The sequence below is a fragment of the Delphinus delphis genome, chromosome 3 (assembly GCF_949987515.2).
Source record: "Delphinus delphis chromosome 3, mDelDel1.2, whole genome shotgun sequence".
In the NCBI taxonomy this organism is placed as follows: Eukaryota; Metazoa; Chordata; class Mammalia; order Artiodactyla; family Delphinidae; genus Delphinus; species Delphinus delphis.
Window position 1 is genome coordinate 116,823,191 of NC_082685.1, and position 26,938 is coordinate 116,850,128.

At 44.4% G+C, this 26,938-nt stretch overlaps 2 protein-coding genes and 1 long non-coding RNA gene across 4 annotated transcripts in view; 2 read left to right on the forward strand and 1 right to left on the reverse strand.

Annotated features, from left to right (window-relative positions):
* MRPS27 (mitochondrial ribosomal protein S27) overlaps positions 1–992 on the forward strand; it is a 100,437-nt gene extending 99,445 nt beyond the window's left edge. The window contains exon 12 of the mRNA XM_060009334.1: positions 497–992. Coding sequence (XP_059865317.1) covers positions 497–589 — 93 coding nt within the window. The 3' untranslated portion in view covers positions 590–992. The remainder of the gene's footprint in view (positions 1–496) is intronic.
* Positions 993–7,349: 6,357 nt separating this feature from the next.
* LOC132423510 (uncharacterized) lies at positions 7,350–23,532 on the forward strand. The gene is made up of 5 exons (XR_009518999.1): positions 7,350–7,530; positions 11,052–11,186; positions 13,989–14,070; positions 16,832–16,945; positions 23,306–23,532. It is a non-coding gene; the product is annotated as an uncharacterized lncRNA (long non-coding RNA).
* MAP1B (microtubule associated protein 1B) overlaps positions 7,957–26,938 on the reverse strand; it is a 93,878-nt gene continuing 74,896 nt past the window's right edge. For both annotated transcript variants that reach the window (XM_060009336.1, XM_060009337.1), the window contains 3 exons: positions 16,700–23,219; positions 13,545–13,783; positions 7,957–12,420 (listed from right to left, as the gene is read on the reverse strand). In XM_060009336.1, coding sequence (XP_059865319.1) covers positions 12,265–12,420; positions 13,545–13,783; positions 16,700–23,219 — 6,915 coding nt within the window. In that variant the 3' untranslated portion in view covers positions 7,957–12,264. The remainder of the gene's footprint in view (positions 12,421–13,544; positions 13,784–16,699; positions 23,220–26,938) is intronic.

The window sequence follows — 26,938 nt, forward strand, 5'->3', positions numbered from 1 at the left end:
TTCCCCACCATCTACTCCCCTTTCCCCAGGCTCTCCTCCCCTGAGCTATAGGATACCCTACCGCCCTCCTAGATGGTGAGAGCTGACCAGAGTTGTCCTTGGTCTTTTCACCAATATCACCGTCTGTATTTCTTCCACGTGGATGGAGAAACTGCTGTCAGTACCCTGGCCTCTGGGGATGACCTGAACTGTAACAGATGACCTTCCCTCTAGCTGACCTGCCATAGTCACAGCCAGACCTCCAGTCTCGTATCACTAATCCAAGCTCTTACAGCCTGAAGTCGCATTCTCCCAGTCTTCCCTTTCTCTCATCATGTGACTCCCGCTGAACCAGCTCTTCCCTGTACTTTCTGCCTGCAAACCCTTAGCCTTAACCCTGTCACTCAAATCCTCAATCTCCAGAATTCAGACCCTGCTTGCCTGCCTTCCAGTCTGGGCCCCATGGTTGGCCATCCCACTGATGCATCTCTAATTTCTTCTCATTCCCTTTATCCAGGCCCACTTGCCGTCCACAGACCTGTATCCTTGGAGCCACCTGTTATGGGTTGAATGGTGTCCACCCACCACCACCAAGGAAAAAATATGTTGAAGCCCTGACCCCAATGCCTTAGAATCTGACCTTAGCTGGAAATAAGGTCTTTACAAAGATAATCAAATTAAAATCAAATTATAAAAAGGAGAAATTTGGACAAAAGATAGATACGGAAGGAAGACAAGGTGAAGACACATGGGCAGAAGATGGCTACCTGAATGGAGTGGTGCATCCACAAGCCAAGGATTGCAAGCCAACAGCAGAAGCCAGAAGAGACAAGGAAGGATTGTCTCCTGGAGCCACCAAAGAGAGTGTGACCCTGCTGACAGCTTGATTTTGAACTTCTAGCCTCCAGTTCTGCTTTTTTAAGCCACTCAGTTTTTGGTACTTTGTTACAGCAGCCCTAGGAGACAAACACACCGCCACTTGTTCTCTGTCTCCTTGCTTCTGACCCACTAAGTTTGACATACAAAGTTGTAATGTCAGGCTGATTCCTCTACAGATTTACAGCTGTCCTCTTCAACTTAGTTCTTTCATTTCTCTTACTGACTCTCATTTTTACCTCAATAGCTTCTCTATTGGGTCTGCTTAAGCCCTAGACCCTTGCCCCACCAGAACTGTGAGCAGATGTTCCTGCCTCCTGCTTTATCAAGAAAATTTAGGCCACATGATACAACCTCAGTCTCCCTTGTTTCTGCCTTAACAGCTCTCTCCTTTCCTGTTCTCTCCATCATCCCTTCTACTTCAAAGTGATAGGTGTCCCCGCCCTCCTTTCCAAGGTTAGGCTCTTCACTTGTGACCTGATTCCTTACCTGCCTGCCTGTTCCAGAGCCATCTTCTCTTTCCATCTTGCATCGTCTCTACAGATTTCTTCTTCCAAGCCTGCAATCTTATTCAAGACTTCCTTCCCTTTTAGAAACAAAAAAGCCTTTATCCTGCCATCAGTCAAGCTCCTACCCTGTCCCTCCTTCCTTTTGTCTCCAAACTTCTTAAAAGGGTATCTCCACTTACTGGTTCGTTGCTGGTTCATTAGACCCTGAGAATTTGGCTTTCACTCTGCTGCATACCAACTGCAATGATTCTTTCCCCTCTGCTCTGTTCAGCAGCACTGATCACTCCCTTAGAAGCTTGGTGACTACAGCACACAGACTCTCTGTTCTGGCACTGCTCTCCTGCGCTCACAGGCCTCTGTGTGGCACATACTGTATGCTGGGCACTGTACTAAGAACTGTTGAGTTTACACAGATGAGTGCACGATAGACCCTACCCTCAAATAACTTATATTCTAGGGAGAGAGAGGGGGCAGGCACATATGCACCTATCATGCTTCATGCATGATGGTTAATTTACTGAGCAAAAGGCGCCTTTTGATGTATCTTGAACCTTCCTCTTGATATAATAATGGAGTGGTTGAAAAAGCCCTGCCCTTGATAAACCAAAAAGTATCATTAGAGACACAAAGTGATATGGGTGTTCACAGCAAGAGCACTTCAAGCCCAGAGATGGGAAAGCTCTAATGAAGGGAAAGCATCATCACCTGCTTTGTGCTTTAGTTAGTCACGTAGGTCTGCCTCAGGCTGTCTTGGGGTAGAGATGGTCCTCTTCTTCCCCATGGAGTCGTGTAAAGTAGGTGTTCAAGAGAAATTAAGTGGCACTGGAATGAACCCACACTCACCCTGCGCGTCCCCCGCTCCCCCACCAAAAAAGGAAAAAGAAATAGAAGAAAAAGGCAGAGTAGTGGAAGAAGGAAAAACAATTACGAGGTACACATACCTTGCTCTCCTCTTCTTGGGGCTGTGTTGCGTTGGCACCAAACTTTGCCTTTTGTTTTCATACCTTCTAGCTGGCTGTGGACATCAGATATGTGTGTGGGAAATTTGTCCATTTTACAAATAGAGGCCTTGAAAACTGGTTTATCAAAGTCGTTTTTTCACTCAATGAAATAACATATTAGTGAGTCCAGGGATGCTGCTAAACCTCTTACAGTGCATAGGGCAGCCCTCATAACAAAGAACTATCTGGTCCAAAATGTCAGTGGTGCCAAGCTTACAAACCCTCGTCTAGGGTATACGAGCCAGGCAGCCACAGGAATTTTTGCAGTGATGTACATTAGTTGTTTCTTGTCTAACTGTATATGAGTATAAAATATGCAGTGATAGAGGGTGGGCCATTATCCTTCCTCAGAAAAGTCCATATGGAAAAGGATAAATGGTGATTTATATGATTTTTTTCTTTTTTTTAATTGAAGTATAGTTAATTTACAATGTTGTGTTAGTTTCTGGTGTACAGCAAAGTGATTCAGATATCTATATATTTTTCCATTATAGTTTATTACAAGATATTGAATACTGTTCCCTGTACTATACAATGGGACTTTGTTTATCTGTTTTATATGTAGTAGTTTGTATCTGCTAATCCCGAACTCCTACTTTACCCCCCCGTCCCTTTTCCCCTTTGGTAACCATTAGTTTGTTTCCTATGTCTGTGAGTCTGTTTCTGTTTTGTAAACAAGTCCATTTGTATCATATTTTAGATTCCACATATAAGTGATATCATATTTGTCTTTCTCTGTCTGACTTATTCTACTTAGTATGATAATCTCTAGGTCCATCCATGTTGCTGCAAATGGCATTATTTCATTCTTTTTTATGGCTGAGTAGTATTCCATTGTGTGTGTGTGTGTGTGTGTGTGTGTGTGTGTGTGTGTGTGTGTGTACACCACATCTTTATCCATTCATCTGTCAGTGGACACTTAGGTTGCTTCCATGTCTTGTCTGTTGTAAATAGTGCTGCTGTGAACACTGGGGTACATGTATCTTTTCGAATTTGAGTTTTTCCAGATATATGCCTAGGAGTGGGATTGCTGGATCATATGGTAACTCTACTTTTGTTTTTTAAGGAACCTCCATACTGTTCTCCATGGTGGCTGCACCAATTTACATTCCCACCAACAGTGCAAGAGTGTTTCCTTTTCTTCACACCCTCTCCAGCATTTATTGTTTGCAGACTTTTTGATGATGGCCATTCTGACTGGTGTGAGGTGATACCTCATTGTAGTTTTGATTTGCATTTCTATAATAATTAGCGATGTTGAGCATCTTTTCATGTGCTTCTTGGCCATCTGTATGTCTTGTTTGGGGAAATGTCTATTTAGATCTTCTGCCCATTTTTTGATTGGGTTGTTTGTTTTTTTGTTATTGAATCGTGTGAGCTGTTTGTATATTTTGGAAATTAATCCCTTGTCGGTCGCATCATTTGCAAATAGTTTCTCCCAGTCCGTAGGCTGTCTGTGATATATATGGTTTGCTACCTGGGGGTATGTAGCTGGAACCAGGAGTCTTGAGTTCCACAATGAAGCTGCTTCCTCCCCTGAGTCAGCGGAACCCGACACCATTGCACCCAGTCGTGTGGCTGAGGAAGGGATGAAGTTTTGGCTTTAGTGAATCAGGGAAAGGAGTACTTTTTAACAAACATAGTTATGTCAGAAAGTTGCCTTTTATTCTAAATAACTTCTTCACTTGAAAATAACCTTTTCTTTCCTCATTGATTTGGCCTTTTCACTGACATTGCATGCTGCCATGAGGATGTTATTACCTGTATGGTAACAAGGAAGTCCAAACAAAGGATGGTGGCAACGCCTCTGAGAGTGTGGCAGTTACCACCAGGATCTTTGTTTAAAACAAAACAGTGAGTGACACTTAGGTTTTGTGTTTATTATACATGAATGTGATGATTCCAGATCTGAGCTGGACATGTTCAGAAAATGGTTTGTTCTTTAAAAAAGAAGTGTCTGAAAATAAGTTCCATTATGGGCTTTAAATGCTAGATCAAGGACTTTGGGGAAGGTTTATAAAGGATTTATAAAAGGGACATTATATCCTTTGATATACCCAGTGGTAAGAGAATTTGCTTGCCCTTTTGGTTTCCATGATGCTTCATCTCTACAGAGTTCAACATTTTAATTCTTAAAATGCCGAGGTTAATATGCCTAAGATAGTATCTGGAATAGACTCTGCAAGAATGCCCGCTAAGTTTCCTCCAGTGACAGTCTGCTGGGCCACTGTTGGGTGTCAGCGTTTTCCCGGATCTGGTTCACAAGCAATCATGTACCTATCTTGATTACACAAATTATATTTAACAACTGCTCTTTGTGAATGCCCATTCCTACGTAATTTAATCCTAATTAAATAAATCCTCTCTAATCCTTACCGCAACCCTTCAGGGCAGGGATTATTACCCTCATTTTGCAGAGGAGAAAACTGAGACTTATGTGAATTGCCTAGGGCCACACAATAAGTGGCAAGGACAGTGCTTGAACCCATGCTTGTCTGATTCCAAAGCCCCTTTCAAACAACAAGCCCCTATAATCACTGTGCTAACCTGGGACTACGTACGTTCATTCATTCGTTCAGTCATTCAAGAAATATTTATTGAACATCTAGTGTGTGTCAGGAATGGTTAAAATAGTCACTGAGGATACAGAAGGGAACAAAATAGACTAAGATCCCTTCCCTCGTGGTGTTTCTAGTCTACGGAAGGAGACACGTAATAAGTATATAACATGTCACGTGGTGATATGTGATACAGAGACAAAGCAAGGAAGAGGGAAAGAGAGTTCTGGTTAAGTGGTGGAGGTTGCAGCCTAACACAGGGCGGTGAGGGAAGGCTTTCCTGAGAAGATGACATTTGAGAAAAGACCCACGCGGACGAGGCTGAGGATCATGGGGTCGGTCGCCTGGGGAAAAGCGTGGCAGACAAAGACACCAGTGCTGAGGCCCTGGAGGGAACTGTGCCTAGCATGTATGAGGAAGGCCCATGTGGCTGGAGCGGACTGCACAAGGCGCAGAGCAGCAGGATTTGAGGCCAGGGAGACGAGGGGTAAAGGAAAGGACAGGTGGTGAAGACTGCCAGCCCATTAGTAAGGACGCTGGCTTTTACTCTGAGATGAGAACCCATTTGAAGGTTTTGAGCACCGGATGGCATGGTGTAACCTAACATTTTTAGAGGATTATTCTAGTCTAGCTGCTATGTGCAGATATTTGGAGGGCGAGGACAGGAAACAGGAGACCAGTTAGGGGGCTACTGCAGTTATCCAGGGGAGAAATGACTGGCCTGCACAACAGTATTAACAGTGCACGTGAGGAGAAGGGGTTAGACTGGGTGTGTCTTGAAGGTGGAGCCAGCAGATTTGCTGATGGGCCAAGATTTTTGACCTGAGCAACTGGGATGATGTGTGTACCATTTACTGAGGTGGAAAAGCCTAAAAGGAGAAGCAGTCAGGGGAGACCAGGGATTTATTTGAGGGCATGTTAAATTTGATTTGGGATATTTTTAAAGGTCCCTTACTGCACACCCGAAAGGAGCTTTTAATGGACAGCTGAATATATGAGTCTGGAGATCAGAGAAGAGGTACAGACTGGAGATACAAATTGTAAAAGTCATCAGTTGACACATAGCATTTAAATCCATGAGACTGCATTAAAGTAACATGCATTATTGGTTTGAGTCAGGGATAGTCGAATCCATGAACTAGAACTGTGCCTACTTTTTAGAGGTGATTACCCCATGAACGTGGCCTCATAATGATGTTCCATCATCTGTGAAAACATTGCCAGTAACCCCCAGAGAATTAGCCAGAACTGCTCATATTAAAGGAACTGGCTGTGACCAAAACTCAATCTGCCTGTATGGCTCCAGTGAATTTCTAAGACGTACAATATAAGATCAGAGAGGAAATGGTGGGATCCAGGATTATGCAAGAGACCCAAGAATTCATGAGTCAAGTGTGTGTTGAAAGGTCATTGAAGGGACACAGAGAAGCATCTAGAATGAGCAATACATTTATAAAGAGAAAGAAAATGTAGTCATAGTACCTTAACAGAACTTTGTTGATTTGCCTGCAAAATAGGAAAACAGAAACTGAAGAAAAGCTACCTTCAAAGTAGAAAAGGACCAGCTGGAAGGAGATGAACTCGTCACCATCTCCGCCGTGCTCGGTCCCGAGGGAGTGGGATAGAAACACACAGAGGGGTTCAGGTATGGTCAACTCTGGGGCTTCCCTGGGGCTGAGGGGGTCTCCTGGGACACAGGACTTCCCATGCTGAAACCAGGGCAGTCCTGGGCAAAGCAGGATGCGTGGTCACCCTGTGTCCAGGCCAGAAAGACTTCCTGGAACTGAGTAGTTTGGCAGTGGAATAGAAAACAACTTATTTAAATTTAATCTGACAGATGTAATCAAAATCTCTTCGTGATTATTTCCCACCCTGAGTGCTCACATGCTTAACCCTTTAATTTCTGGAGGGATTTCAGAATGCCTTCTGGTACACAGTGACTTCTGATGGGACCGGTCGACCAGCCCCATGGCTTGGAAGCACAGTGTAGGATTAAAAGGAGTGTTTGTAACAGAGGAACATCATTATGACTTCAGACAGCCTGCAGTGGCCTTTTGAGGCCAAAGGACCATCTCTGAGGACAGACAAGACCAGGTACTGGAGGTCTGTTGATCACTCTGTGGGCACGTCTTCTGTGGCGGGAATTGAGGCGCACACACACCACACACACACGGTCTCAGTTTAGACACCATTTCTGGTGCTTTTCCTGTGGTCACCTTCACTCATCCTTGGATTTAGGGAGTCCCAGCCACCGCGTTCAGTTAGGGCAGGACTTATGTTTTGCTCACCTTTAAACCCCCATGGTCTTACCCACTGCTGGGTATAGAGTAGAGGTACAATAATCATTGAATGACTGAGGAGAATTCCTCCTTTTTTTCTTATTATTTATCATCACTTTTCCTAAAAAACTTTTATTTCCTAGGTGTGAATCCAATCCACAGCATATTATGTTATATAGAGCTTACTCTGTAACTGAGCAAGAAACCAAAAAGGAGATAACGTACTGGATATAATGACCGAGTGCGATGACTTTGTAGAGCCCCAGAAAGTCAGCCCTAGGAGGGATCATCCAGTTTGACCATCTTGTCAAATCCTCTCATTTTACAGGTAAGAAAGGGAGTTCCGGATGGATTAAGTGACTGAGGTCACACAGCCAGGTGTGGCAGAGCTAAGATTAAAACCTGGTTTTTGGTTTATATTGTGATTTAGTAGGAAACCCTCCCAATATCCTCCTTCAGATACACTGCTCTGTTGACTTTTTCTTTTTAAGCAGTAATTTTAACTCTTTCTCTGATCTTCCGGTTTCTGTCCTTAGACCCCAAGGTCCTCTAGGGCTTGGCTATAAAGGATAATGAGACAACAGTTGTAGAAATAGTAGCAGGGCCCTCTCAGCAGTTTACCAAAAGCCAGGGAGCCCACTCTGAAAAGAACAAAATCCATCACCCCTTGTGAATGAACCCACCATACACGCCCCAGCCCCCCAACACACCCAACTCAGTAACACACGACAAAAGACAGCACAGCACACACACCAACTTTTGCCACTTTTGTATTTTATTGTGGAACTGAGGTGTTTTTTTTTCTTTTACATCAAATATCCTCAATGGAAGAGGGGATATTGCACACAAATATCATAAAAGCACTACATATTACTTTCACTGGAAACTAATTTTCTACATTAGATATGACTGGATAGGATAGAAGTGATGCAGGATTATAAGACATAATACCATACACAGCTGCAGACTGACACAAACACCATTCAGAACAAGAGAGAGGAGTGGGAGGTGCTTCTCAGCCAGGCTCAAGACCATGTCCTTCCAGGGTGGAAGGAGAAGGGCTGCATGCAGCGCCATAAGCCTGACTCAGTGCCGCAGGGGCGTTCTGAAAAGGGCAGCCCCGGTCTTGATGCCCCATCTCGATGGCTCCTTTTTTGGGGAGCTCCAAATGAGTGCAGAGAAGCTATTTATTTCTTCCCTTCCTTTTCAGTTGTTGATGCTGCCTTTTAAATTAATAAAGTCACAGATTTTTTTTTCATAGTAAGTAGTTTTAATACCAGGTGAATAACCTAATTGCTTTCAAAGAAATGCTCACCCCCTAGGCTGCTTTTGGTGTGTTGTTCAGTTGGTTAAAAGATAAAAGCTTACAGTTCCTTTCAGATGGAAACAGGGTCTTTTCTTCTAAATCTGAAGCGCAAAAAAAAAGTTATTAATCTAACTCACAATGTCATTACTGAGCAAGAACCTCCTGTGACAGGTGACTAAAGAGGCAAGAAAAGCAATTTTAGAATTGTAGAGCAGCTCCTGAGAGCTGAAATTTGGTAACAGGGAAAATGGGAAGTGATAAAATTTCCATTAGCAAATGATTAAATCTTATTAAATAAGTACTGGAAAGCTCCTAAACTGTGTAAGCTATTGGAGACACTTAAAACATTCATATACACTGGGGAAACCATTCACTATGATATGTAAGGTTAAGAAAAAAAAAACATTTTTTTTTGGAACACCATGGAAAATGGCATTTAAGGGTTGGGAAGGGAGGGGAGGGTCAGTCACTGTATCCAGCCCCACCACAAGACTGGGAAAGCATGCACAGGGATTGGGTTTTGAGAAAGGGGCTAGAATTAGTTAAAATTGAAAATGGAGGATCATCTCTAACGTTTAGTCTCTGTAGAATTTTAAGAATACTACCAAAAAGTTCATGATCATGAGTGCTATCTCGATGGAATCCCATCATTTAAACAGAGTGTAAATTCCTTTCACTCAAATATTCAATCTATACAATTGGATTAAGTAATCAGTATGAATAAAGCTCCTAGAAGTCTGTGTCAATCTTTAGCTCTCACCATGAATGTACATGGTACATTGTGATGGCTGTTACTAAACTAATCGTGTATTTATGAAACTAGCAAAATTAGGTTAGTCACACAGGTAGGAAAGGTGTCTGGAAGGACAGGAGCAACCTGTAATGTAAATATTGGTGTTCCTGTTATATTCAGGCTCTGTGGTCATCACTGAGAACAATGGATGGAGAAAGGTACTGATCTATTTCATAGGAAAAAGAGCCAGCTGACCAGTGACAGCTTTTGTGTATTTTTTCCATTAAATTCCATAGCAAAAAAGAAAAGAAAAAAAAAAGGAGTGGGATAGAATGGTTATAATTGAAGAGTGGCTATAATTTTCCTAAAATGTTTGGTTTTTTCCTTAAAGCAAAATAATGTACATGTTAAATAAATTTAATTTGGGAAATTGGAAAATAATTCCATCTTCTATCAAAGAAAAATCAACCAGAGGTCTGGATTTGGCAAGAAGGCTGGAAATCTGTTTCTCTTCCAATGCATCATGTGAACCAACTTAACTAATTATTAAATAATCACCTTGAGAGTCTTAGGTTGTCTCTTAAAATACCTTTTAAGTAGGTGAGTTTATACTCACTGAAATCCTTTTTTGTCACAATGTGTTTTCCATCGTGTGCTCGTTTTTTTGTACCCTAAATCAATGCGTTGTTCTTAAGGACTTCAAAGAAATAGGGTAATAAATAAAAGCTGCATTTCTAGAGAAGCCTAAAAAAAAATAGAATATTAATTTTTTTAAAAAATTAAACATTTGAAAAATGTAATTCACAGCATTAAGTAGACTGCATTAGGTCCTCGGTGAAGGGACCCGGAAGAAGCATTGTTTAAACCCTCATAGTAGTTAGCAGTGCAAAACACACACTTATCAGACAAAAATAAACTAAAATGTTAATTCTGAAATAAATAACTAACATAGAAAATAAAACGAGGTGATTGTTGACTACTCCATAGATCTTAGAGTCTGCAGGAGACGCAACTCGACAGAGCCCAGCACAGCTGTCACTGAAAAGTTTGACACATCTGAACACTGGGTGCGTTGATCTGCAACTTGAAACTTAACGTCAGTTTTAATCATGATCTGGCTTCCCAGGTTCATAGTTCAATGATGACAATGATGGAAATGATCTCTGAACTCTACATGATGAACCGTAGGAGTTGGGAATTCATTTGTTTTCAACGTATTTTTCTTTGTTTTTTTTTTCCAAAAAAGAAAATCCCCAAGCAAATTTTTGCTAGGGTTCTTTGAACTTGTCTTGGCTCTTTTACCTCATGGTTGAAGATCTTGAAAGAAGTACGTAGGATACCACTGGGTGATGTACTCGTAAAGGCCTGGAAAAGTAGCCATTCTCCCCCACTCTAAGATAGCACATACTCAGATTTTTGTTATGGGACTCAAGGGGTGGGAGGTATCACTATTCCTGGTAGCGATGGGCTTTTAATAAATATTATTACTGCAATATCAGACTTCAATCTCTCCAGAACTTCAAAAAACATTATTCATTTTTTTTGTCTTACGAAACACTAAAAAAAAAGACTGTCACTTGAAAATTTTCTTTGCATTTTCCTGTAAATGAAAACATTTGTTAAAAAGTTCATCTATGAAAAGTTCTCACATATCTAAAAAAAAAAAATTCTTCTGTACACTTGTTCCCATAATTATGCTGAACTTAATGGAAAATTAAAAAAAAAAAAAAGCCAATGTAAGACGAGGGAAGCTAAATACTGTACACTTGCTGAGAACCTCTTCCACCATTAAGATTCACTGTTTTCCCAGTTCTGATCATAGAAGCCGTTTCAGTCTTGAACTTGCAGTAGTAAAGAAGCTGTGAAAGGCTCAACTTGCTTGGCTGAGGGGCCTGAGGTGGTATTCAACACGCAATGCTCAGCATCAGACTGTTGCACCAATCAGGTAAGCTCCTAGTACCCCTCCCACGCGCACACACATGCTCCTTTAACTGGAGTATCTATAATCCTACACGGATGTTTTATAAACTCGCTGTCTCACATTAAAAAATAAGTGCATCAAGTATCTTTGTACATTCAAGTCACTTCCTAAGGCAAATTGTCTACCGTATGTACTCCCAACTGCTTTGGTATTTGCTTGTTTATCGGGGTGGACTTGGGTGTCTCCACATGCAGGTTAATTGACTCAGAGTGGACTAACTGGGTGCACAGATGCTGGGAGCATGCCTTAGATCAATCTACTCGTGTGTTTGAAGAGTCTGAGAGTTCTGAATGGGGTTCAAACCACTTGCATGTCCAGTCTACACTCACTACGTTTTGTCAGTGTGCAGCCTTCAAGCTGAAGGAGCTTATTTAATTAAGGCGTGAAAAATCTCACATGCCCTCATTACAAGTTTTGTTCTTTTCCGTTTTCTTCCAGCCAACTTGTTTTAGGAAATTAAGACCGTTTTTGATGACTCAGACTGACACAAGTTGCAAACTTTGCCTGTGCAAACTACAGAATAGACAATGCAGATCTAACTGATGGTTATTTTCTCTTCTCTGCCCCACCCTGCTCTCTCTTTCTCTCTGGTATCTCACCAGCATTCTCTACCATTACATCTCCTCCTCTTGCATTCTTTTTCTCTTTCTCATTTTCTCTCTCTCTCTCTCTGTTCTGCGTTCCCTCTCTTTTGTGCGTGCGCGCTCTCTCTCTCTTTCTCTCTCTAAGACAGATGCCTCTACCTAGCAGAAATCAGTTGGGTTTGCTAGTGCATGGTTTCCAAATGTTCAGCAGAGATGAACTGGGGTAGGTAATTTTGCAGTAACTTGAACCCTAGTGTGGGAAGACTGCTACTTCCCTTAGCAATCAGCAAAAACTGAGAAATATTAGTGACTTGTATCACCATGACACAGTATAGCGTTTGGCAGGTAACAGTTCAGCGACTTATTTAGGTGAATTGACTTTTGTTAGAAAAGGTGGTTTCAAACTGAAGAATTTCTGGAAACAAAGTTCAAACCCTGTGGTGCGGCTGGTCTGGTTGTTACAGTTCAATCTTACATGCAGGGAAGGACTCGTCTTGCATAACCACGGTACTGCTGCTTGCTAAAACCATGATGTTGAGCTCCTGCTGTTTCTCATGGGTCTCCTGGTACCATTCCCTCATCACTTCCGAGTCATGCGTTGGGATCAGGGTCACCTGCAGGGAGAGAAAAAACAGCTGCTGAAGAGCAGAACCGGAAATCGGATGAAAAACAAACAGAACAGCGAGGTATTAGACCATTAGAAAAAGAAGGGCAAAGACAAAAATCTTCTATTGTCCTTAGGAAATTCAAAGAAGTTTTCAACTTAACGTTTTCTAGGAACCAGAATAAAGCTGCCAAAAAATCAGTTTTTCTGTGGGAGCTGAACACTGGAACCAAAAGCACGTCATGACTAGCTAATCAGTTTATCAATGAGTCGTTGGTTTTTCAGTTCTTTAGTATTAAGAGAAGTGCTTCGGTTAAGGTGGAATTTCTTGTATTTCCTTTAACATAACTGATCCTAAGAACAAACGTTTGTATCTTTAATTTGTGTGTGTGCTTAGGGGCAGAGGAGTTGGGTGGGTAGGCGGGCACTGGCTTGAACAGTAAAAATTCCACCTCGTATTCAGTAAGAGGCCACTGGGTGTTTCTCATTAGATTTCATATGATGAAATAACCAGCATTTCTATTCAATGTTATGCAAGCACAGTTTACTGAATGACTGTACAAAACCATAAGGAAAACTTAGATAAGCAAAAACCATAGCTGACATAGTATAAAGAGTGGTTCGTGCCTAGTTATGATGCTTGGGAGCCGGGAGTATCCTGCCGGGGACCATTTTCAGCAGTGCCCCTCCTGCAGCATCTCACTGGACAGCCGATTTTCTAAACGGCCATATTCCAAGCTTTGGTCTACTTGTGAAGCACAAAGGAGTAAAGACAAGTCCTCATCCGCATCACATGGAAATATGACCACTTGGTTACACTGGTTAATATTCTTGGTATATTAGGGTGAAGGGCAAGTAATCTTGGTCCCATTTTGCAGATAAATGTGTTATGCTTTAGGGTGGTAAAGTGGCTTTCCTCCAAGTCCCTGGTGGCTGGTGGTAACAAGAATACTTTCAGACCGCCTTCTGTGTGTTAAGTCCACTTTGTCCTCAGGACAGTTTATATGTGGCAGACCCCCCGGGGTACCTCAGGTGGATCCACAGTCATAATGGTGCCTCATTAAACATGATCCCTTCCCTCTGCCTCTGGACACAGCTCCATGTGCAGTGCGGACACTGTCCTGGAGCTCTTACCTGCATGTTGCTGCCCCACTGGGCCTTCCCTTCCAACAAGGCGTCCAGGACAGCCCGGCTGGGCTCCTCAGCAGCGGGGTCATTCCCACTCACCACGTAGTAGGACGACCTCACTCTCTTGAAAAATTCAACATCGACGTTCTTACTATTGCTGTGGTTGGGAATATAGCACAGGTCCAAGTACACAGGAGGGCCTGGAGGCACAGCTGAGGGCTTGGATGTCTTGGTGTTTCCTGGCCCTTCAGTAAATGAACAAAAATAAAGAGAAAGCCGGGGTCACAGGAATGCGAAGAGACCCATCTGTCCAGTACACCTTCCCTACTCCTTCCCAAGAAGGTCCTCTAGGACGTGGGGAGGGGGTACTGGGCATTCCCCTCTCTCATAGAGGGCATTTAACACTGGCAGTTTGAGAAAATATGACCTGGTTGTTTACCATCTCAACAGGAGAACTGAAGAATGGAATGTTTCCCTTTGTGGACAACCCATTAGGAAGAAGAGTTCAGGCCTTCCTCAAAGATGGAACTAGGTAAGTAACACTCCTTCTGAAAGAGCTACTAATGTGCATTTTAATTTGAAAAGTGGTCTAAGAAACAGATTTCTAAAGGACAAAAGAAAATATCTGCATTTGGTAAAACACAGTTAAGCAATCTTTGTAATCCAGTTAAGATCTCATTTGAAAGCAGTTTTGCCCACAGCTGAATATTATACCCTCACATTCGACCTAGCCAGTGGTCAGATCTTAATTAACATCATATGATTTCCAAGACCCTCAGCACCTCAACCTCATTCATAAACTGATGAAACACCGTATTCTCTCCTTAGGACAGTACTCTAAAATGTGAGACGTCTCTCCTTAGACAAGATCGGATACCAAACTTTGGCAAGAGGAAGGGTCAGAAAGACTAGGCTTTCTCTAGCCAATCAGGACATACCAGACTGAGGTCAGGGGCACGTAGCAGCCAAAATTCCCAGTCTAAATCAGAAAGCCCGGGCAAAGTAAAGATTCAGACTAACCCCAAAGTTTTTGGGCACCTTGTCTGGTGAGCTGGCTTTCTGATTTGTTCTAATTAGAAGGTTTAAACTTTTTGAAACATTAATACAACTAGCATTCTAAGGCAGTGATTCTTTCCCTGGCCACATGATTAGAATCACTTAGCATGCTTAATACCAGGCCCCAGGCCCCAGAGTCTGGCTTAACTGGGCTGGGCACCACCATTTTTTAAAAGCACCCCAGCTGATGCTAGTGTGTATCTGGTTTGAGACCAGGGCTGTAAAGCCATTTAAAATACTAGCTGGATCCTATATATTTAATCCTCTTGCCTTTCTCCATGGGATGTATAGAGGCTGTCATCCCAGAGTCGAAACCAGCAGTGAATTGGTCTAGTTTTATTTTCAGGGGGCGGTAGGGACGTGGTGAGAATCAGCCAAACTGGTATTTGGATAAACCAACTCATTTTATGAATAGATTAGCCAGCCTCTATAATGAACCTCAGCTAAAAGCCCTCAACATATCCATGTGTAAGTCTCCCCGAGAATTCTGACTTGTAACAGAAGTTTGTGAGTTACATTTCTTCTAATATTTAAAAATGTCTGCGGTTTCCCCTTGCACACTAAATCACTCCCATCAACACCCTTGAACATTGCTCACAGCAGCCCAAGCCAGACGTCGACCCAGGTTTGTTTTAAAATTAATTAATAGTGCAATTTTATCTTTTTAAAAAACTACTGGGGAAGCATCTTCAAAGTAAGTTCAAATTAACTCACTTTGCCTCAAAATTCTCTTTAAGTGACCAAAAAAAAAAAAAAAAGTTTAAAAAATAAATCAATTGTGAGGGCTAGAGTGTATGTTCAGCAAGTTTGGTAGCAGATTTCAGTTGGATTTTATCTGTTTGGATGGATTTCATGTTTTCTCCTAAGTGCAGGTCAAGTTGTCAAGTTCTTTAGATCAAGGAGTTAATTATCTGGTGGTTTTCCATTAAGTCTGAGCATGAACAAATTCAGTTTGTTTTCTACATGCAAGTAAAAAGGGGAAACCTGCTAAGACCTGAGTCTTGAAATTGATGCTCCATGCTGCTTAAAAGTAAAAGTTTGTAGCTGTAACTAATACTCCCTAAAATGTACTGAATTTGAGAGTCCCAAAGGTTCATCTCTCAGATTTTCCATAATAAATCAAGGAAGTGTTGCTTAAATTACTGTTCGATTTACACGTTTGTGTCAATTTATGTTACTTTGTGAACTGTGATCTAAAATCCCTGAATAACTGTGTAAAGCAAATAAAATATATGAATTCAAATCCCTGTAATTGGTTTGAAGCAACAAAATGAAGCTGGGCCATCAGAGACCTGTTCCATCAAAAACCCAGGTCATTGCTGAGACCTTGATGAGTCTAAGAATCTGAAGTCAGGGGTATCTGCTCTTGCCAAGTGGAATTTCAATCTGAAATAGAACGCTGAGTCTCTGTTAGTGAGGCCCTGTGGTCAGAATGGGATAAGTAGAGCCTTGGATGCTTTTCTGTGTTTGTACTGGGTACCCAGTGGCCAGCTGAATTCGCTGGTTGATCAAACAAAGCATTGCCTTTAATGGGGATGCATCTCCAGCCTGGTAATTTTTTTCTATTTAAAAACTGTATAACTTTTAATTTTTAAAATGTTATAACTTTATTTTAAATGTTTTTATTTTCTAAAAATGGGACCTAAATCTTGGACCTATGCTGCTTATTCCAGGCTTGGCTTGGAACTCTGGTTCTCCCTAGGCCTTTGAGAGCTCCTGGCCTGTGTCACCTCAGCTTGATTCTGGGGCCGGCGTGGCCGAAGCCAATGCCAACAGAATCTTCCCGAGGAGCGTGAAACACACATCCTTGGTTCTGAAGATTCAGAACAAGGTTGCGGTTGCTGTGTTGCAAAAGGGAGCAAACCCAGGGGTCGCATCTGGGAAATCAGAGCTGCCCTGGGCCATAGGCTGAGCTACCCCCAGGCCTACAGGCTACACTGGGCTGAGATCTATACCTTTTGGCAGAAGAAAACAGTGAAGGGAAGGGAGAGCACCAAGTTGTGTTCTCTCACCTCCCCAGTACAAAGTCAAATGGAAATGCAGAGGCTGCGGTTAAAAGTAGAATTGTCGTGTCCTGTACCAGGATGCCAGCACCTTCCACCTACCTGCAGTCGCCGTCTTTACCGATTTGGATGTGGAGGCATTCGCGGCATTCTTGGTCTCCTTGTCTTTCTCTTCTCCACGTGCGGCTTTGACCTCAGGAGTGGTGGTGGTGGTTTTTGTTGCTTTTTCCACAGATTCCTTCTTCTTAGGAGAAGCCACTCTGGACACCTTATCTGAGGATTCCTTCAAGGCCCCTGGCTTGGGTGAAGCTGCAGAGGGCTTGGACTTCCCATCACCCTTCTTGACAGGTGAGGATGACTTGGTCTTTGTACCTGGCTTTTTGGTTTTGGTCTTCTCCTTCAGGTCCTTCTTCAGAGCTTTGCCCAGGTTCTGCTCGATGGCCAAGGCCTCCGGGTCCATCATGGACACATCAGGGTGGCGTGGAGAAGGGCTGCGGTCCTGCATGGGGGCCGGAGGTGGATCCATGTGTTTGTATGTGACGGTTTTGTCTGTGGGGATGGTTTCTGATTCATCTTCCGAGTCGATATTCGCATCAGCTGTGATGGAGGGGCACTCTTCTGTCTCCGGGGGGACATCAGAGTCAGTCTGGGACGGGGCTGACTCGCTGACTGAGGTGGGAGGGGTTTCATCACATTGTCGGCCCTGGGGCTTTCCTCCAGGAGGTGGTGGGGCGCCCCCTGATTGGGTGAGGGGCTTCTCCGATTCTTCCGTTGGCTCTTCACTGGCAAACCACTCGAGAGGATTGGGATTAATGAAGGAGGGTGAAAGCTCCGTCTTGGGATGCTTGTATTCACAGGAGGACACAAGGCATAAGTCAACATCCTGGCGAGCCTCGGAGGGGGACTTCTTTTCAGCAGTGTAGCGCTGCTCTGAAGTCTCAAAGGCATATGTAGACGTCTGGGGGGTTCTAGCGCTTTTATCGGGGGTCTCATAACAGTATGCGGAGGTAACAGGGGTTCGTGTAGTTGTTGTCGATGTCTCATAGGAGTAACTTTCAGACCCGGGGAAACTGGCAGTTTTCTCAGTGGTCTCATAAGAGTAGCTGGAATCCCCAAGTGTGTGGCCACCCTCTTCAGAGTCGTCATAGCCATTGCTGATGTCATCCAGGAGCCTTTGAGACCGCTCAGTCTTTTCATAGCTGTAAGCACTCACTTCAGGGGTCCTTATTGTCTTCTCACTTATCTCGTATGCGTACCCAGACTCTTCAGGGCTCCGTGTGGGCTTTTCAGTAATTTCATAGACATAGCCACCATCTTCGGGAGTCTTAGTGGTTTTCTCAATGGTCTCATAGGAGTAGCCTCTGTCACATGGGGATTTGGTGGTGCCCTCTGTTTTCTCATAGTAATAGCCACTCACATCTGGGGTCCGGGTAGTTTTCTCGTAAGCCTCATAGTCGTAACCTTCTTCATCTGGGGACCTGCTTGTCTTCTCAGGTTTCTGATAGGCATAGCTGAAGTCTCCAGGTGTCTTCCCTCCACTGTCCTTCTCCAGGCTGGATGTGGTCAAATCTCTCTTCAAGGCTAGATGGTGTGGCATCGTATCAAATAACATGGAGGCACGGAAGCCATATGGCTCTGCAGATGCTGCACCCATTGGTGGGGGAGAGGCAGTGTGGCAAGCTGCTGTGCTCTCTTTGACTGCAGAGGTAGAGTCTGAAAAACTAGGGGAATACAAAGGAGAGGACTCTCTCGGGGTGAGTGGAGAGATATCAGATTTTGGTGAGAGCTTCTCGCCTTCCAGACTTTGCACTTTTTCAGTGGTGAGCGAGGCATATACGGATATATCTCTGGGAGGAACAACATCGGATAGAGTATCTTCTTGGAGAGGAGAAGCGATCTGAGAAGGGGTATGTGCGGAGGAGGTGGATGGGGAGGCCTCCACCTGAGAGACTGAGATGAGCTCAGAAAGATCATTATCTTGGGTGTAGGACGGCTCCTCCGTCGGTGGGATCTTGTGTGATAAACTAGAGTCCTGCATGTCAGAAGGACTGTAGTCCACCTCAGTTGGCCCATTTTCAGTGATGTGAAGCATACTTGCACCCACTGTAGGGTGATCTGGAGACTGACGACTGAAGTCCATAGCAAGGGAATGCTCAGGGGATTCCTGGCCAAATTCAATAGACATCGAGGATTGTTCAGATCTGTGATCTTGAACTGGTGTCCTGGACTTGGCTGTTTTAGGGGAGAAGTCTGGTGGAGAAATTGACATTGGTCTTGGGCATTCTTCTTTAGACGGAGACATTTCTGTTTCCTGGAAAGTGGTAGGCGTTTGCACGACAGACACTGAAAGGGAGTCGTCTACTTCAGTGGAATGTGGGGAACCAACCTCAGCATGCAGCGAGGGAGACACGTCATCTGTTGTCGGCTCTGGAAATGAGCTTGTAGCCACAGAAGCTGTGGAGACTGAGGCCACACCCTCCATGTGAGAGTATGTGTCTTCTGCCACACCCTCATCAACAGGGGTAGCTGACTTGTCTGAGATAGTGCCTTCAGAAATGGACATCTTAGTGTCTTCTTTAAAAGATCCAAACTGACCGACATCTATTTGTGTAGGCGAAACATCTCCTCCTAACTTCCTTTCATCTAAAGCCAGTCCTGCTTGAGAACTCATGGCTTCAACATCATCGGTTTTCTTTTCTTGACCAAAGTCTTCCTTTATCGGTATAAAGTCTGTGCTTTTCCCTTCCTGTTTGTCTGGGGAAAGACCAGTGGAAGTCATGTCAGAAACTGGACTTATTTGGTCTGGAAAGCCTTCTTTTCCATTCTTTCCTTCAAAGGGGCTTTCGGTACATCTCTCAGGAGCCTTGTCATCCGCACTTGGAAAACTTTCATATGCAGACTCAGAACCAATTAGGGGAGGGCTCCGTAAAGGAGACAAAACTTTCTCAATAGGAGACTCCGAGTCAGGCACAGGTTCATCCATGGGGCTTATGGAAGCCCTTTCACTCTCATCTTTGGCATCACTGAATTCAAAGCTCACTGGGACTGCCGCTGGTTTTTCAATGACCTCTGTGGGAAGGTGACTAGATTTCTCATCAGTGGGAGATTGGTAGTACGGTGTGTGGCCAGCACTGCCAGTCACAGACTGAGATGGAGACACCACTTCCAGGGTCTTATCCTCAGGACTGGCACAGTGTTCTTCCACTACTTCTTGGGTCACCTCCAGAGATGCTGGGACTACTTCTGCCTCTGCTGAGACTTTAATCTCACTGGGCGTCAGAGAAAAGTTCACGCTACGTTCACCCACCGGGGTCTTTTCTATGGGTGATGGTGGAGATGGACTCAGGGACGGGCTCTTGGGTGGGCTAAGTTTTTCATCTGAAACTGCTGAGACGATGTCTTTGATCTCCAGCGTGGCACTAGCTCTCACGTCTTTCTCTTCAGAGCAGTAGGCATCACGTAGAGCAGACCTGCTGAATTTGTCTTCCTCCATGGACGAGGGTGGTGAGATGGTGGAGGCTGAAGCACTGTAGTCCTTCCCATCAGTGGCATCTGTTTTTGACCCTTCAGACAGTCCGTTGAGTGATGTCACAGCAGGTTTGGAGTATTCCTGAGGATACGGTGAAGGCTCGTATTTGGTGACGTTTACAAATTCTTGAGATGGGGACTCGGTCTCTTCATTGTTGGTCTCGTCGCTCATCACATCTCGAGGAGTAGACATCTCGTCCATGGGGGTGGGCTCGCTGGATATCTCAATGGTAGACTGGGTGTAGCCGGAGGTGGCAGTGAATTCTTCAGGCTGGTCTTCCCGATTCTCCTCGTCGGAGGCAGTGGCCTCACTCTCCGAGCCTCCGGGTAAAGTCTCATCGTGAATTGAAGATGCAGGTTCTTGGACAGGAGACTGGGCTCCCGCTAGCTTGGTGGGCGTGGTAAGGAATCCATACTGGTCCTCGGCACCGCTAGCCTCCGCAGCCTTGTCGACCACGGCCATCACGTAATCTTCAGCTTCGGCCTTTTCAGGCTCGTAGTCTTCCTCTCTGGCGTCCTCGGCTCTGTCCTCCTCGTCGCCCTCCTCCTCGGATTGTTCAGCTTCTCCCTTCTCCAGCACCTCGTCCCTGTCTTCTTCTGCTCGGTCATCACCACTGGCCACCGACTCCCTCTTCTCCTTGACGTGCCCGTCGGCCTCAGCCTTGGCGCTCTCCTCCTCCGCCGCCAGGCTGTGCTTGGAGGCGCTCACACACACGCTCTCCTCTGCGTCCTCTTCTGGCTCCTCGGCCTCCTCGGTTTCCGCCTTCTCTTCATAGTCTCCGGTCTCGGAGGACTCCTCAAAACCCGCTCCTTCGTCTTCAAACTTTTCAGTGTCCTCCACCCCCTGCTTCTCGACAGGCTCCAGCTCCTCGGGGGTTTGCTCGCACTCACCCTCCCCTTCAGTGGTGGTGATTCCCTCATCGGGGGACTCGGCAGGACCTCTGGTAACTTCTGTCTCTTTCTGGATGACATAGGCTTCGACGGGCTCGCTTTCCTTCAGTTTCTCTTCATCTTCGATCAGCTCCAGCTGAGGCTGGATGTCTTTTGCTACGTCGACCTCTTCAGCCTTCAGCTCTTCAAAGTCCTTGGTCAGATCCTCGGGGGATGACATAAGGGACCTCTCGGCTTCGAGTTCTTTGGCGGGGCCAGCGGTCACTATTCCAGCCGCTGCCGCCACAGCCGCCGCAGTGGCCATGGTGCCGGCAGCTGCGGCCACAGCCTCTGCGGCCTTGCCTTCCTTCTTAACGACCTTAATTTTCCCCTTCTCCTTCAGCTGCCCAGCAGCAACAGAATCTTTCTTGACAGTCTCTTCCTTCTTGGGTACTTTTGGTTTTAATGCAGCCGGTTTTTTTGCTTCAGATACGGGAGTAGGTGATTTCTTTGTGTCTTTAGGAAGTTTCTTAATTTCTTTTTTGGGTTCCTTTTCCTCCTTTTTAATTTCCTTCTTTTCCTCCTTCTTAACTTCCTTCTTGGCTTCCTTCAGTGGGGTTTCTTTCTTAACCTCTTTTTTGACTTCTTTTTTCTCTTCTTTCTTGATTTCTTTTTTGACTTCCTTTTTCACCTCTTCCTTTTTTGGTTTTTCCTCCTTCTTGACAGGTGTTTTGTCCTCCTTTTTAGCCACTTCTTTCTTTGGCTTCTCCTTTTCCTTCTCCTCTTTCTTTTCTTCGGGTTTTGCCTTTGTTTCCTTCTTCACAGTCTTCTCCTTGGTGACTTTGGGTTTGGCGTCTGTGCCTTGCTTTTCAGGCCCCTCGGCTTTGGCCGGAGGCAGCTCTTCTTTGCTGGGCGCCTCCTTTTCTGTCACTGGAGGTTTGGTTTCTGTTTTTACTGGTTTGTCTTTTTTCACCGTTACCTTGTCTTTGCTTTCAACTTTGGCTGCCTTTTCCACGTGATTAGCTTTTGTGACTTCAGGGGTTTCTTCTTTTGACTCCTTTCGCCCAGATTTGCTGGGGAGTGGCTTGGCAGCTGGCTTCAGGCTCTCACGGCTGTCGGCCCTCTGCTTCAGTTTTACTTGTTTCAGAGCAGGGGTGGCCACCTGGCCAGTTAGATCCTTCTGGGTGGCCAGTGGCTGTTTCAGGAAGTCCAAATGTTTGAGCTTTTCCAGTCCTTCCAGGATATTGTATTGGGTGCTGTTGCCAGGAAATAAGACTCGGATGATTTTCTCTGCAGGGTTTGCTGGATGCCACACGATCAAAGACGAGACTGAAGTTAAGTAGGAAATTGGGATGTCTATTTCTTGACCGTTAGGCAGGATTAGTTCAGCCTTGTCTTTGTTGGTGCCAGTCCACTGCTGCATAAAATACTGCATTTCCTTGCTGCTCTTGACTGGGTTAAGCACATACATCTCTAGTTTACCAACTCCCATTTTTTGGAAAAGAATGACAGGCTCAATGGTATTGCCTACACTTCTGAACAGAGGTTCTGGCTTCATGGACAATTTGTTTAGGTACTGGAGAGTGAAGCAAGCTTCTTCTATGCTTCTCTTCATCTTGATGTTTGGCTCTGGGTTTTTCAAATTTTCAGGTACATTGAGAAACACAACTCCTAAGTCGGGGGAGATGAGGTTTTTCATCCAGTCACTATTTGTGGTGGAGCCCTGGGACTGTTCTTCCTCGAGCTCTGCGATTTTCCGCTGGAGCACGCTGTTTATTCCAGGCAAATTGTCATCCCCAATGTGGGTGAGCAGGATGGAGTCCACTCGGTCCAAGTGTCGGATGAGCTTCCAGAAGCAGGATTTTCTTTCTGATCCTCCGTTGATGAGCATATTGAATCCATTCACTGCAAACAATGCAGAATCGCCCCTCCCTCCTGGAAAAATGTAACAGCAGGGCTTGGATAGCTTCAGAAATCCACCTGACGTGGGAGGTTCTAGGATATCAAAGGGAGATGGGACTTCCACGGATTCTGAGAGATACTCGGTAAACTCGGAAAGTCCTTCCATCTCTGGCAATATAGAAGCGGAGTTGAGTTTAATATTGATGAAGTCTTGGAGATTATGTCTGTCAAGATTGGAGTTTTTCCAGTCCCCTTCTTCGGGACAGAAAAGGGTTAAGCTGGCTTTGTTGGCAGGATGGGTGGTACTCAGTAACTCCCCAATCTGGGATTTAAAAAATCATAAGAAACAAAGAAAGAAGAAGTTCAAGTGACTGTCATCACTGATCCATCCTCTCCATCTATTACTAGGTATTACAGGATCACTGGATGTACACAGGGCAAACGTCAGAGATGTTGGATGGTAAATATTTCCATACTGGTAAGTGAACAGCCTCTGTCCTGACCACTCCTACCATTCCCTTCTCCCTCAACTCCCTGCTCCACTCCCCCCTGCCCCAAGCACCTCCCCCTCAGACCTCGCCACCATCTGTTCTTGCCCAGCAGGGGATCTTCAGAACTCTGCTCCACTTCTAAGACTAGTGACCATCTGGATGATCAGTGCCTGTGTGGTTATGAAATACTCTGGATACAACCCCTGGGTACTTGCCATGCAACAATGCCCTTTAAAAAGTAACAAACTATCACAGGGGGTGGCTCGCTGAGTCATTTCACCACTGATATGAAATGTTTTCTTTTATTCCACTGGGCTGGGCAAAAAGGACTGATGACACATTAAATGAATTTTGATATAGTGCACATGGGGTCAATTTTTAGAATTTGGTAGGTAGAGAAGAAAAAAGTTTGGTGGGTTTTTTTTGCATCTTGGAGACAGAAAGTTCTAGACTGCACATTACTACAAAAAATTACTGGTTCTGGCATCAGTTCACACTACGTAAAGCATGAGTAGTTCATCCAGCAGATTCTCTGCAAATACAGACACTCGGAAACCAAGATGGTCAGAGCAGTTGGATAATTATGTGAGCAAGGAGCCAAAATTTGTCCCCCATTTGCTCTTGTTTGAATCCAGGGTGAGATCTTCTACTCTATTACAACTCCTGTTCTTTTCAGGGCAAGCTGGGCATGAGTGGCTAACATCAAATCTGGCTGAAAAGTTTTCAACACACTGTTTAGTACTGCAGGATGCGAAATGCAGAAGAGCTAATTGGGACCAAAACAGAGACTGTGACTTAATGAAAATGCTGTTTTCTTTCTCACTCCATATTATGGCCCTATGCCTAGTAGGTAGTGAGGGAGAATCATGCCATAAACTCCAGTCTTCTTCCTTCAGTTAACAGCAAAGCTCGTAAATCGGCTCAGCGTTTCCAGTGAAAAGAGCTCTGTGTCCTTAATGGTAAATGATGAGGGCAAAGCAAAGATTTCATTTGGTCCAGGCATCCCTGAGCCAGTGGGTCTAAACTCTTCCCTTCTAGTATTGGAGTGGTTTTCTCTGTCTCATACAACCTCCTGGATACCAGCGTTCTGAGGCTACTAGTATGAATGTTTAGAAGGGTTATAAAATCTGAATTTTCCAACGTTAGACTGCAGTAGAATAGCCATTTTTGTTCTGTTAGCCTATTTGTCCTACATTTTATGTGAAGGGTCACAAAACAATAAGACTTTCTTTGACTTTGCTGTTTTCCTCTGACTTGATGATCTTCTATAAAAGGGATAAGAATCAACTCTTTTGGAAGCTAAGAAAACTGATAAACAGCAAATGGTAGCCATCCATGGGGGAGTCTTTGCTCAAATATTTGCTGACCAAAGCAAACCTCAGCACCAACTATGGTTTCCTGTCCAATAATTAGCATAGACCCACATCACCATCACTATAGAACAGTTACAATTGTGTCAGTCCTAATTTTCACACAGAGCACATGCAAACTATTCATGTTTTATAACACATTTTTGAGGAGAAATCCAGGATAACTCAAACTGCTGAGTCTTTAATAGTGAAATGCAAAAATTAAGTTTAGTTCATTTTAATTTTTGAAATTCTACCCTGAGGGGTGTGGCAGGTAAAGGTATGGTCCAGCTGTGTGCAGGGGGTGTTCAGTCACTAGCTCTTTTTATGTGACGTAGGTAATCACCAACATCAAGGAGAAGGTAAAAGGACTTGTGGAATACCTCCTTACTTTCCATCTTTTCACCTCTACCCAGAGAGTTTCTATGAAACGAAGGAAATGACCCCCCCAAAGGAAACAAAGCTGTGCAGAATTCTGAGGAAGTCAAGGGCCTTGAAAAACAGCAAAGAGGCTGGTGAATGGAAAGCTATGACGTACAAGAGAAAGCAGAAAACAAAAGTCAGCGCTGCCAGACAGGTTTTTTTTTCCACAGAGGGAAAATCCGGTTCCTTTAAGCAACAACGCACTGTGCATGAGACAAGAACACAGTCTCAGGCTGGAGAGAACCCGTCATGAAAGAGACAGATGGAAAGGGTCCGGGAGGAGGAGGAAGAACAAGCGCTGCGGCCTTGGAGCAGCACAGCAGAAACAAAGCCCCGATATCCCCCCAGAACCGGCTTCCAGACCTGTGCCAGCACGTACACTGGAGAGACAGGGCCTCAAGGGCAAAGACCGGGTCTCACAAGTGCCCACTCAACCAAGGGACAGGCGAGAGCAACGAGGAGGAGCCAACAATGTGAGCAGTGACAAGGGGACCTGTGAGTAGGTCCTAGACTCGGGACCTGAGGCTTCCTCTAAAAGGGTTTGCAAATCATCACCATGATAAATGCTAGCTAGTAGAGCCCGTTATACTAAAAGCTCCTGAATAGGCAGAAACACGTCTTCTCTATCTCTGTTACCTTTGTTTCCCCAGCACATCATCAGGCTCAGTCGATGTTTGTTGAACCTCACTGAACTTGGCCAGTTAAATACGTGCTGTCCTCCTGAAGTGGACACTTGGGAAGTGACCAGAGCCCACTAATACGTCTCAAGCACACTGACTCTGCTACCCTCCCCTTGTTCTTACAAAGACCGGTGGGTGACATGACCAGAAGGAATACTGTTTGGGGCAAAGATAGTCCTCTTTGTTAATTACCTTTTCTAATTAGATGCAGGCATACTGGAAGAGGAAGGAAGATATAGGAAATAAATGACTTTACAGCAGATAATATTAATGAAATAAGATTGCAATTTCTAAACCATAGCCTACTAACTACATTTCCTTTTGTGGTTAGATTACTTGCTTGGCTAATGAGGAAATACAGCAGACAGCGTATCTGGGTTTTAGCAAGATGTTTAACAGGATCTCTGCACGGTGTGACAGTAGAACTGGGTGGTCCTAGCCAGCCATATAAATTCTGCTGCTCCATGTCAACCTGGAGGGAGGTCTGCGACGGGCTCATTTATGTCCTGTTGGTATTGACGTGAATGAAAATGGTGAAGGCATGCTTATCAAATCTGCGGACAGCATGAAAACAGGAGACCTAGGCATTGTGGGGCGGCAGAATTAAGACATCTAGGAAAGCCATTGACATTGGGATGACGATGACTAAGTCACCTCTAACAGAGGTATGCTAAAGGGATAAATGTAAAGTCCAATAAACCAGCTGGGAAAGCAGGATTGGGAGATGGGGCTTCTCAACAATATCCGTGGAAAAGACTCAGGGATTTTAGTTGACAGTCAAGTGCATTTATCATAAAGCTAAAGAAGTTTAAATTTCCAGGCTCCTCAGCGGCCTGGTCCCCTCCCAAAGTCCTGTACTTAATTGTGTATTAATAATTTTGTTTTCTTTTTCTTAAAGGGAACCCCCCCCAAACTGTGTTAATTACAGAGCTTCTCAGAGCCTGCATCCCTTCTTCACTGACATTTAATTGTGGATGGTGATGGTCAAAAGTTAGTTTTAGACTTATTGAATAGAAAATTGTATTGAAAACTGTAGAAGTCACTGACCCTCACACTCCTAACCTGGTCAGTGACCCCTGGAGTATGGTGTCCAGTGTG